General features: G+C 46.9%; 1 protein-coding gene across 1 annotated transcript in view; it reads right to left on the reverse strand.

The window, feature by feature from the left end:
- The window catches only part of GAS8 (growth arrest specific 8), a 207,762-nt gene that overhangs the window by 40,265 nt on the left and 154,155 nt on the right, over positions 1-13,342 (reverse strand). The window contains exon 8 of the mRNA XM_069635552.1: positions 3,672-3,758. Coding sequence (XP_069491653.1) covers positions 3,672-3,758 — 87 coding nt within the window. The remainder of the gene's footprint in view (positions 1-3,671; positions 3,759-13,342) is intronic.

Raw genomic sequence — 13,342 nt, forward strand, 5'->3', positions numbered from 1 at the left:
GCATGTCCAGTCCCCCTTCCTCCAGACTTACAGGATGTCCAGGCTGCAGTACAGTGCCCCTGACCATTGTCTGCACAGCATAAATAGTTTGAGTAACAGCAAACTGACTGCACTTGAAGTTAAGCTTTGTGACAAGCCAATTAGTAGTACACTGTCCCCACTTCTTGAAAGTGAAGGGACAACTGAATTGCTGAGCTGCCGCTAATGAGACGCATGTGTTAGCCAGTTGAGGGGATCCGCCGGTGTTGTGATTAGCTATCAGATGACCAGCTTAACAGAATTCAGAGCCAATGTTCTTAGCATCTAAAACTCTATCCTCTATGCACTACATCTCCAGGAACCTCAGTAATTTTGTTCCGCTGCACACAGGCTAAAAGTTGTTTGCATACATGTACGTGGTCTTCATCCTCTGACGTGAACCACAGACTTCAAGACTCCACTCCTCCTCTCCCCTTACAACATGAATAATGGGACAAAGATGTTAGAGTCCATCTCATTCCTTACAAGCTAACCAGTGTGGTCATTTTTCAGTGTATGGGCTCTCATTTATTGCGTGATGGTGCACTTTGCCACTCACTTTTATTTCAGTTTCTTAACATGAGGCATGGAGTACTCCCCATTTTTGAAGTTGTTGCTCCATGTGCTCTTCACCAATTTGTAGGACAGGAGAACAAAAGGCTGTGTAAATCTCAGGTCAGGGATCCTTTGGATGCCACCAACCCTCCAACAACCTGGTCATTTTGTCTATCCCAGACAATTCTTTTTAAACATAAGCAAAATTCTCTGAGCATTGGTTGTATCAGATTCTCTACTTGCAGAGGTGGCTTATGCTGACAAGGTCTAAATCCATTGGGTATTCCTCCCCATGGGCCCAGGCAACCTAAAGGTATTGTCCAGGTCTTACTCCACACTTTTCTGGGCACGGGTTGAAGAAAGCTTACTGCTCTGGAGAGAGATTTGGCTATTCAGGAGGTTCACTGCCACTTCATCTCATCAACAAATCACTGCTTATTGGTTTTTAGTCTTATGGATTGATGGGCCAAATCATGCCTCCTGTGGACACTGGCAGTGGATTTGGGAGCTGGAGCGCGGCATGAAGGACTAGCTATTCAGGTGACAGGTAACCACAATCCTGGTAGAGCCCCTCAACCATCTTACCTATGCTTCTCATGAAAGGCAATTTAGCAATTCAGTTGTCCCTTCACATTTGGCAAGTGGAGCCATCAGAGTACAAAATGGCTTGTCGGAAGGATGAACTTCAAGGTAAGTCAGTTTGTTTTATGGATTTACAATTATTCTCTCTACATTGGTATGTCTTTCTGTTGAATGGACAGGGTCAATTCATTTAATAGCCTACCCATCCAATCCATTATCTCCCTAAGACTATCGTCCCCCTCTTTGAACATTATTTTGGTGGATCCTTGGTAGATGAATTGATCTGGTTTCTCTGTACTTTTTGACCTGGTCTGGTGGCTTCTCCCCCTCTTCTACTTCCAGCCGCTCAGGGACTTTGGCTTCTCCACATTACGGACTTGTACTCCACTCTTTCCTTCAGGTACTCAGACTATCTTTGGTTAAAATGGGTACAAACGGGTATGTCGTCTCTCTGGTCGATCCATACACCTTACAATTTCCCCAAGAGGAAGGGGAATTACAGCAGAAGTTTCTTATCACAGTAGACTTTATACTGGCAGTTAGTTACGCCTTGTCTAGACCAAACTCACATACCACCCCCTCTCGGTCCTACATTTCTTTGATGTAGATGAGGAAAAGACTAAGGTGTGTGGAGCCATGGCCACATATAGGTGGAGCGTGTGGGTGCACATGAGCACCTAGCTGCTCTTTTATTAAACAAAAACACACACATTCTTGTATAGCAAAGAATTATGTAAAATGCTGGCAATCAAAGTTGCACTTGTGGGGTCACTCAATTCTACTCCAGCTTCAAACTGGCACCGGGCAAATCTCGATGGCCAGGCTCGATCACTTAATTAGCTGCATCTGCAGAAGTCAACTTTCCACCTTCGCCAATGCCATGTAACAAAACATGAAAACACAATAAAACAAATGAAAGTTACCAACAAGTATAAGACTGTGAAGTGCACTTTTTAACTTCCCGGCATTGACCCACAAACCTCCGCTGGCCAAGAGGGCCCTTTGTTTGGGCGCGACCCGCTTGCGGCTTCGCTCGCCCGGCCAGACCAGGAGGAAGGCTGACTCAGGAGTGGGAGGGGGGAGCAAGGAGGGAGGAAGGGGTGAGATGGAGTTCTGTTACAGTTGGTCAGTCGCATCTCCATGCAATGAGGTTATGATAAGTCTCTTATTTGCTTGTATCGCTTTTATCTGTGAAGTGTACCTTTTCAATAATTTGGAAATTGTAAACGTGGTGAGATTTCCACTGTAGAAGCAGGAAAGGGGTTTCCCTGATATGCAATTAATTAAATACGTAGACAGCACACGTGAAAAGAAATGCTAACACAAAAGACTTGCATATCAAAGATGTGTAGCGTTCATACGCTTATAGACAAACATAAGTACAAGCACCTGCATAACATGTATAGCTGTGCATTCAAAAACATGCAAAGGTACAGAGCTACCGGGAAAATATATAAGTACACATTTGTAGACACACGTACAAAAGCATGATAACACATAGCTGTTCAGATCAATGATGCATGCGAAGGCAAAGACATGCACATACGTGAAGCGTATAGAAACACACCGATGAGATACACAGTGAAGAGGCATAAACAAACAAGCATGACAAAGTCACACACGTATACATCTTAGATACACGTCAAAGAAACTTGCTGACATAGATAAGGCAAAAAGAAGACTGTACCGAGACCACCATCGCAAGAAATGTACACTCAGGAATACATAATAATGTTCCCAAATGTATGTCCACAGGTAGACCCTCATAGAAAACAAATGTACACAGTCATACTGAGGAAATGTGCCCATACCCAGCAAATAGGTATACATGACAAAGACATCAATCTAGATAAAGGCATGCAGTGACATATAAAGATGTGCAAAGAGAGCAGACAAATCCAGATAGAAGTATTGCAAAAAGATACCAACACATGTGAAAGTTAGCTTGTGCAGATCTGTGTACAGGTATATGCATCTTTGACATGTGAAGAATGTTGGGGTCAGCAACATCCTACAGAGATGGCCTTGTGCATCTTTCTAATGTGTGCATGTATTTGTCTGACAATGGGACAATTTGCATGGCTATGTGTACATTTAACATACATACATGAAAAGACACCGTTCATTTAGTAACCGCGCATTGCATGTCACTGACATTTCTCTGCATGTGTGTACATGTACATTTAGTCCCTAAGTATGTCAGCTTGCACTTTTAGTTATCTGTGAATAGGTGCACTTGTTAGTCCCTGGGCTTTTATGTATCATAACATTCAAGTGCACAGTCAGGCTTATCTGATTAGGTGCAAACCCCTGGTCCAAAGAGATATTGGTTGGCTTTGAAAGACAATAGAAATGACGAGTACCCCATGTCAGGTATTTGCTCTGCCCCAACCTTCAGCAGTTGCGCACTTAGGTTTGGACATGTCCCTATTTCCAATTGGTCAGATACCCACTGATCAGTGCACATTTGAATGTTTAGACCCTCCCCGCCCTTATTGCTTCCCTTGGTTTCTCACTTTACTGAATCGCTGCTCCAGTACTTCATGTTCCCATTGCAGGTCCTTCAGTTCCTTATCTGTAATCTTCAAGCGAGCTTTTGTACTCTGCAAAAACAAATAAATCGATTACACAACATATCTGGCTATATCATGACACAGACTGCTACAACAACTTCCAACTCAGTAGGAACACAGATGGCGCTGCAACAACATTCACCTCCGCAAGCCAAGACACTGCTCCAACCACATCTGAAGACAACTAGAATGACAAGAATATCTGACACACTGACGATCCAGAAGGCTAGAGTGGCAGCTGGCTATATGTGGACACAAAGGGCAACAACAGTATCCAATTTGCTAGGGATACACTGTGCTATAAATGTTTCAAATTACTCAAGGACCGAGGAGGCGGAAATGGCTCATTCATTCTTGAGGGACCATACGACTGTCGACAAAAACAGCAACAGCATAAAACAACCAGACACACACAGGGCTGTAACAAGAGTCCCAGAGACACACACACGGCTACACAATGATCCGACTTCCAAGGGACATAAGCACCCAATGGCCAAAGAAAACAAACCTACAAGTGTACGCGACTTCTTGAGAACACACATGAACACAAAAAAATACTACTCCCAAAGACACAAAAGGTTGCAACAACATCTGATAGCCCAAGGACAAAGTGCTACAACAGCATCCACTTTCAAGAGGAAACACAGTACTGCAACTGCAACAGAATCTCAAAGACACAAAAGGCTCCAAGAGCATTTGGCTCCAGAGTGACACACAAGGCTGTAACAGCATCCAAATGCAAGGGCCACCAAGTTTCAGAACAGTCTGCACTAATATAAGACTATGTGAGAATACAAAGGACTGCAACAGCACTTAACTGAGACCCAAGCTTCTGAAGACAAAAGCTACAATAGTATCAGACTCCAAGGGCCTCCTGTGGCCACTTTAACTGTCTAGCGGCATCAAGGGCAACAGCAACATCTTTTGCTTCAGAAAAGAGCAGCTGTGGCGAACAGTCAATGCAACTGTTGCAAACAGTCAATGCAACTGTTGCAAGTTCTTTCCAAGCCCATTCAAACTTTCTTTACATTACTGTTTAAAAGTTACACTTTTATTTACAGTTTTGGGAACTGTTACAGATGCATTGCTGGTTTTATATTGAATTGTGGAAATATTTCAGAAAGGTTGTCCAGACTGGTTTGCCTATGCAGCTCTCAATATAAATCACAGACCAATCACCAATATCATCATGGAGCTCATGTTGCTCCAGTGTGTTATTTGGCCGGAGGGGGGGGTTGGGGGGTGCGGTTACGTCTAGACATACACATAGGCGGCTCCCTGTCGCCAAATTCTAGTCATTTGCACAAGTGGAGTTTAAATGTGCAGGACAAAAGGTGGTGTACATGGATGAACGCAACCTTTTAACATGCATAATTGCACTCCGCCCATGCAAATGAGTAAACACTGCCTACCATGGTAGACAGCGTTTAATTGTAAGCACTGCCTGCCACGTGAGTATGGCAGGCAGCATTTAAAATGGATCCCTAGGAGGTCCGTCTGCTTTATGCTTTATGCTCCATAGGGATCCCCAGCATTTGCACCGGTGTGAAAATGCATGCCGTCGTAAATACTGGGGCATTTGCATGGCAGAGTCGAAGGGAGGCAGTGGAAACGCAAGTTGTGCTCCGCCCTTGCTCTCAGGCATACAACTGGATGTAAATAGGGCCTGACATTAATGGAAGGCCTAAAACCTTTAAGCAAGGCTTTCACACCTTCCATTAACGCTCTGCCCCATTGAAATGAGCTATCTTGCTCTTGTGCCACTTAGACTGTTGGTTCTTTAGTTCTATAAACATTGGTGCTCCACTCAATAGTCCTGCTCTGTTAGATGATTTGCCTAGCCTCATTTCTAGAAGGTTGTCAGTCATTTGCGATGCTTTCTTTCAGGGGCTGCCCAAGGTTCAACATTTGCACAGCCTTTGGAAAAATAAAGGGCCTACATCCACATCTCCTCCAGGAGCAAGGTGTTCTTCAATATAATGGGGTACCAGTAGGTTCTGTGCAGAATTTGATAGGAGATTAATTCTATGATCATATGTGTAATGCCCGGAGTACAAGTGCCAAGAAGCTCTAACCAGATATTGTGTGAAATCTTATGGTTCAAGTCTGAATCCCATTTTTTCTTGAGTCCTGAAAAAAGGGGATTCCATCTGTACCCGTAGGAAGCCATATGCACAAGATAGGACATATTTCTCCTTTCCCTAATATATTTTTTCTCCTGAGATTCTTTCCCTATCCTTTGGTTCTTGAGAGTGTGCTTTTGAGTATGTTTTGAGTGCGTCTGATTTGTATCTATTTGCTGAAATGCTATTTGTAGTGGTTTTGTTTTTTTACAGGTGATGGGATGTTTATTTTTTCCCTTCAATTATTGTAGGTCTATGAATTTGCAAGGTGTTGTTCTTGAGGATTCCCAAAACATGGTGATTAATTTATACATCCCATTCACATGTAGCTCTTCCTCCAAATTGTAGCTGAGTCAGTCAGTGCCTGGACTCATTTCTCACTAACATCTGCTAGTCCCCTTGAGTACTGTCAGACCGTATTTTCTGTTACGAGGTGTCAGTTTGCTTGATTTAACACAGTGTAGTGAAGATTTTCAGAAAAAGTCTTGGTAGCATACTCACTGCAGGTTTGGATATGGAACGGAGGATAGCACAGGGGCATTGTGCTGGTCTTGAAAGCAAGACCACACAGAGCAACAGAGGTTCGAAACCCGGATCTGCACTTAAAAACTGAAGTCGGGTATGTTATTAGGCGCATTATAAAAAAACAATAAATTAATGCCTGTCGACTCGATGTCCCTCAGAGGCCTCCATCTCAATGTCGATGTCATCAATAGTATAAAGTGTGTGCAGCAACCGTTGGCTTCAGTTCCGTTTTTAAAGCATGTATAGGATATCCTACACCAGACAGTTACTCCTCCTGAAAGAGCGACGGCTGCAATCGCATGGAAAATTCTACTGTGGGGCAGGCTGGGAGTGGCGATGAGGAATACATGGGAGGAACATCCAATCGAAACAACATTACCATCGGTAAGTAACTTGTTCTTTGAATGGATTATGTCTTCCCATGTATTCCTCATCTGATAAACTCCCAAAGCAGTGAATGTATTCCTCCTGGAGGAGGGAGTCAGAATTTTCAGACTCATGATCATTTAGGAGTTCCTTCATAGGTCAGTGCGCACAGAATGTAGCAATGCCTTTCCAAATAAACCTTCCCTGCTTGAGGAAGAGTCCAGATTACAATGTTTGGTAAAAGTGCGTATGGACGACCATGTGGCTGCCGCACAAATATCTTTAATTGGGACACCCCCCTGTAATGCAGAGGAGATAGCCATGCCCCTGCTCAAATGAGCTCTAAGACCCTCCGGGGGATCCTTTCCCGCTAAACTGTGGCATTCAGATATTCCTAAAATGATCCATCTTGACAAAATTTGTTTCGAAATTGCCATACCCAACTTGTGGCCCGTGTAACCTACAAAATGTTGGTCATCGTGTCTTATTTTAGACAGCCTGGAGATGTAAAATGTCAGTGCATGCTTTTGTTCAAGCCTGTGTAACCTCTCCTCTTCCTTTCCATAATGAGGAGGAAAAAATGAAGGTAAAATTATTTTCTAAGTTAAATGGAACTCTGACATAATCTTAGGTGAGATGGTTGGCTTAACCTTAAGATTGTATAAGGAGGCTTGCAGGACAAGGCCTGAAGTTCACTCACTCTTCGGGCTGATGTAATGGCCAATAAAAGGATGGTCTTTAAAGTTAATAACCTTGAAGTGCCGGTATGGATAGACTCAAAAAGGAGTACACATTAGAAATCTCAACACCAAGTTGAGGTCCCAAGTTGGGACTGGGAGAAATGTATTTGTCAGTCCTTTTAAGAATTGTATCACAAGAGGGATCTTGAAGAAAGATACGTCTTCGGAGGAGCGCTTAAAAATAGAGCGCGCTGCCAGAAACACCTTAAATTGTACCAACCTGGAGCCCCAAGTTGGCTAAGTGTAATAAAAATAATAACACCATAAGTGTACTGCATGTAACTGGATCCTCATTATTATCCCCGCACCTCATGCAGAATTTGTTCCAACGGCAGCGGTACAAAGACTTTGCTGCTGGCCTTCTGGCCATTATATCACGTGTGATGTCCCAATCCTAGTATCTCAACCTCCCAGAAACCATGCGCAAAGGTTGAGAGTCTTGACCTCTGGATAGCAAACCCGGCCCTCCTCTCTGTAGAAAAAGTCCTTGCTTTGTGGAAGACGTATTGGAGGGCAGATGGACATGTCCAGAGGGTCCGGGTACCACGTCCTTCTGGCCCAATCCGGAGCAATTAGGATCATGGATTTCCTGAACCTCCTCAACCTCCTGATGACTTGAGGAATGACGGTGACTGGAGGAAACACATACAGGAGTGGAAACTCCCAGTCCACCACAAACGCGCCTTCTAGAGTTCGGGAAATTCCCTTGAGCAGTACCGCTCGCACTTCTGGTTGACACCGGTCACGAACAGATCCACTTGGGGGGTTCCCCAAAGGGTGAACATCTCTTGAAGGACTTCCTGAGCTAGTTCCCACTCGTGGGAGACTGATCTGCCTGTTCAGAGCGTCCTCCTCTGTTTTCTCCACTCCGGCTAAGTGAACTGTCGACAGGGAGATTCCTTCTTGAATTGCCCAGTACCAGAGCTGCATTGTTTCTCTGCACTGTTGTAGTGACCCTACACCTCCTCTCTTGTTGAGGTAGTACCTGGCCACTGTGTTGTCTGTCATTATCAGGACATTCTTTCCCCGCAAAGAGGGCAGAAAGGCCTTCAGCGCTAGTGTGATTGCCCTCCGCTCCAAAAGGTTGATATGTAGTTTGGACTCCGATGGAGACCAACGACAACCGATTGTCAGATCGTTGGTATGTGCCCCCCCACCCTGTGCATGAGGCGTCCGTTAGTACCTTTATCTCTGGCCATGGCTGTCAAAAAGGTTCTCCCTTCAGAATGTTGTCCTCACAGGTCCACCACAGGAGGTCCTGAGCGACTCTGTTTGGAACCTGAAGGAGATCTGACATCCTGCCTGAAAATTGAGTCCATTGAGTCCTGAGAGCCCACTTGAGAGACCTCATTCTCAGGCACGCCTCTGGCACCACAAAAATGCAGGATGCCATGAGGCCGAGCAACCTCAGAAAGTCGAAGGCTGGGAGACGCTGGGCACTTTGGAATTTGGTGACCATCTGCAGAATGTCTTGAGCCCTCACTTCTGGTGGCGAGGCTTTTCCCAGTGATGCATCCAGGACTACTCCAATGAATTGGAACTTTTGAGATAGTATCACGTGGGACTTCTTGAAGTTGAGGGAGAAGCCCAGTCTGTGAAGGGAGTGACAGGTGGAGCTGAGATGTTCCACGGCCAGTTTGGGGGAACTGGCCCTGATCAGCCAATCGTCCAGGTTGGGGTAGATGTGAATCCCCCCTCTCCTGTGGCAGAACTCAAAACTGATAATGAGAACCGTCAACAGCGAACCTCAGTTACTGTCTGTGCTTTTGATGGATTGGCACATGAAAGTAAGCATCCTGAAGGTCCAACGATACCATCCAGTCCTGAAGGTGAATGGCCTGAAGTATCTGAGAAAGGGTATTTTGAACTTGTCCCTCCTGAGGAATTTGTTGAAGTCTCTTAAGTCCAAAATGGGTCTCAATCCTCAGTCCTTTTTTGGAATTAGGAAGTACAGGGAGTATCAACCCTTGTTCCTCTCCGCTACAGGTACTGGTTCTATAGCCCCTTTCCCTAGCAGGGTCAAGATTACCTGTATAAGGAGCGGATTTGGAACATTGAAAGAGCTGTTCCCCAGTGGATGACTGAGGCTTTTTTAGAAAGGGAAGGCAGTAACCCTGGGCAACTGTTTCCAAAGCCCATGCATTTGAAGCATTCTTTCAGATGCAGTGAGAGTCTGCCTCCCGCTGGGGTCTTGTGAACGAAGACCTCAGAGAGGTTTGGAGGCAGCTGAAGCAGTGGCTGATGGTAAAGTAGCCACTACCTGGGCGGTCCTAGTACCCCTTCCCTGTCCAACACAGGGAAATCTTTTCTGACCTCTTTGATTGGACAGGCCTCTCCCCCTTCCAACTGAGGAGTACAAGTGAAAGGACCTACCCCTCCAAGGTGTGCCGGTGGGGTGGTTTTGAGGCTGTCTAATAGCAGCACCAAGGGATTTTGCTGCTGCTTTGGAAGTCTGCAGTTTCTCCAGGCTCTTGTCAGCCTTGTTACCAAATAAATGTGTGCCATCAAAGGGCATGTTAAGCAGTCTGGATTACACATATGGAGCAAAACCAGACTTTAACCAGGCAAATCTGTGCATTACTGTACTAGCCGCCATGGACCTGATGACGCTGTCAGAAGTCGAGATCTGTCTGGAGGGATTCACACTTTGCGTCCTTCCCATCCTTAACTAGATTAAAACATCTGTCTCTTTCTACCCCGTCGGGGATATGCTCAGCCACCACTGCTACACATTCCCAAATAGTATTAGTGAATCTGGCCAAGGTGCACATAGCATTCACTGACTTTAGGGCCCTTTGTCTGTGGGAATAGTCAGGTATGCATTTTATCTTGAGGTGGATGTAGCAGCCTGTACCACTAAACATTCAGGAATGGGATGTTTCATCAGATAACTGGGGCCACTATTGGACGCCCTGTATTTGGATGTTAGTTTCTTATTCACTACCGTAATTAATTCTGTCATCTCCCAATTTGCATTTACTCTCCTTTGCAATGCCACATGAAAAGGAAAAATAGGATCCACCTGGGGTCCTTTATCTAGTATATCAGTAAGATCATCCTGTCATATATTGGTGTGGGTCTTTTCCACCCCATGTTCTCCACCACCCTGGTCATTAATTGTCTGTAAGACCCTTCAGCATGGTCAGTAGGATCAGGTCTCCCAAACTCTTATTCTGGGGACGTATCTAGTCCTCTTGCATTTTGCAGGGACTCCTGTACATTTTTTAGAGGAATGTTCTGCTTCTTCATAAATCGAAGAAAGAGACTCAAAAAAATCCTTTCTTGGTAGTGGTGTATACACCTTTTATGTAATCCTCGATGGCGGCACCGAAATGTTCGACACCGTCAAATTAGAGGACTTTTCTGACGCTTTTGGCATCGCAGACTTGTTATGGTCCGTCGAGGAGTCTTTCGGCGCTGATAGCATTGGTGACTTCTTCCCTGAAGATGATGTCTCGACTTGAGGGATCCTTTGACCACTTTCAAGGTGATTTTTCTTTGCACACAGATTTTGCCCTTATTCTTGTTGAATTTTCAACCTGGGCATGCTTTTCATAAGTCTTCGAGGGGGTCAAGGCTGCATTCTCAAATACTTGCATCATTTTAACTCTGAACTTCTCTGACCTTAGCCGGAGAGGTGGATTTCATCAGGCATTTTACCCGTTCTGGGGAGGAACTTGACGAAGACGGCGACCTATGAACGTCTCGAAGATGACTAGTGGTGAGAACCACTGCATGATCTCAATCTTTTTATCTTCATTCGAGGAGGAGAAATATTTTTCGACTCGTCTGAAGACTGTCTTTTCAACAAGGTTGTCAAAAGGGGATTTTGACCTCCCTGTCGCTAATTTTCCTCTTCGTTATTTCAGGGCTTTCACTATCATCGAAAGGCAGGCCTTACAGTCGAAGGTAGAATGAGAGGACCTGAGGCACCACAGACACACCCAATGGGGGTCCGTAAGGGACATCTTTGCCCACAATCCTGGCACTTCTTAAACCGTGATCTCGGAGTTGAAGACACCAATGATGATGCCATTTTTTAAGATTTTTACTCGAAGATTCTCGATAGGGAGCCAAAGCGCACCATATCCGGAGGGATAGCTTTCGCAGAAAAATGGAACTGAAGCCAACGGCCGGTGCGTGCTTTATACCATCGATAATGTCGACATCGAGACGGAGGCCTCTGAGGGATATCGAGTCGAGAGGCATCGACGCACAGCGCCCTCTAGTGGAAAAAACCTCTGAAGCAGCTGAAGCTGGATATGGAGATTTCATAAAATGAGGAATACGTGGGAGGAGAGTGAAGGAGAGTTGTTGAACAAGTATGAATCCTATATTATTTTGTTTTTGTGAAAGGGCAAAAGGCTGGACAGAGATCTTTAGGTCAAGTCTTGGGGATAGCTGCATCTAAGCCAGACCCACGTATGTGTATTTATGTCTTGCCAGGTTTAAGACAAAGATGGCTTTCAGCCATCCTATTTATCTGTTGAATATTTATAAGGTGACGTGCACCCTTTTGAATGTGGCTGAATGCTCAGCAAGATGAAGTTTGTAAAATGCCGGTCTTGATGGGGGCCGATGAGCCCACGAGACCAGGGGCCGGTGAGCCTGCGAGACCAGGGGCCGGTGAGCCTGCGAGACCAGGGGCCGGTGAGCCTGCGAGACCAGGGGCCGGTGAACCTCGTGAGCCCGGGGGCCGGCGAGCAGGTGAGACGGGGGGAGGGGTCGGCGAGCAGAAGAGATCAGGGGGGTCGGTGAGCAAAAGACTCAGGCAGGGCGTCAGCAGGTACAAGAGACGGGCAGGGGGTCAGCGAGCACAAGAGACGGGCAGGGGGTCAGCGAGCACAAGAGACGGGCAGGGGGTCAGCGAGCACAAGAGACGGGCAGGGGATCGGCAAGCACAAGAGACGGGGAGGGGGTCGGCAAGCACAAGAGACGGGGAGGGGGTCGGCAAGCACAAGAGAAGGGGAGGGGGTCGGCAAGAACAAGAGATGGGGAGTGGGTGGGCGAGCGCCAGAGACGGGAGGTCGGCGAGCGCCAACGACGGGAGGTCGGCGAGCACTGCAGACGGGAGGTCGGCGAGCACTGCAGACGGGAGGTCGGCGAGCACCAGCGACAGCAGGTCAGCGAACACCGCGGACAGGAAGTTGGCAAGCACCAGTGACGGGAGGTTGGCAAGCACCAGAGATGGGAGGTCGGCAAGCACCAGAGAGGAGAGGTCGGCAAGCACCAGAGAGGAGAGGTCGGCGAGCACCAGAGACGAGAGGTCGGCGAGCACCAGAGACGAGAGGTCGGCGAGCACCAGAGACGAGAGGTCGGCGAGCACCAGAGACGAGAGGTCGGCGAGCACCAGAGACGAGAGGTCGGCGAGCACCAGAGACGAGAGGTCGGCGAGAACCAGAGACGAGAGGTCGGCGAGCACCAGGGAAGGGAGGTCGGCGAGCACCAGGGAAGGGAGGTCGGCGAGCACCAGGGAAGGGAGGTCGGCGAGCACCAGGGAAGGGAGGTCGGCGAGCACCAGGGAAGGGAGGTCGGCAAGCACCAGGGAAGGGAGGTCGGCGAGCACCACAGACAGGAGGTCGGCGAGCACCACAGACAGGAGGTTGGCGAGCACCACAGACAGGAGGTCGGCGAGCACCACAGACAGGAGGTCGGCGAGCACCACAGACAGGAGGTCGGCGAGCACCACAGACAGGAGGTCGGCGAGCACCACAGACAGGAGATTGGAGAGAAAAAAAGAGACAGGAGGTTAGAAGGCAAAAGAAACCAGAGGTTGGGGGAGAGGAATAGAAAACTGGAGATAGGAGAAGGGGGCCAAGAATGAAGAGGGGGTAGCCAAGAACAAAGAGGACGAGCAGGA

The sequence above is a fragment of the Ambystoma mexicanum genome, chromosome 1q, assembly GCF_040938575.1.
Source record: "Ambystoma mexicanum isolate Mex_15411 chromosome 1q, UKY_AmexF1_1, whole genome shotgun sequence".
NCBI lineage: Eukaryota > Metazoa > Chordata > Amphibia > Caudata > Ambystomatidae > Ambystoma > Ambystoma mexicanum.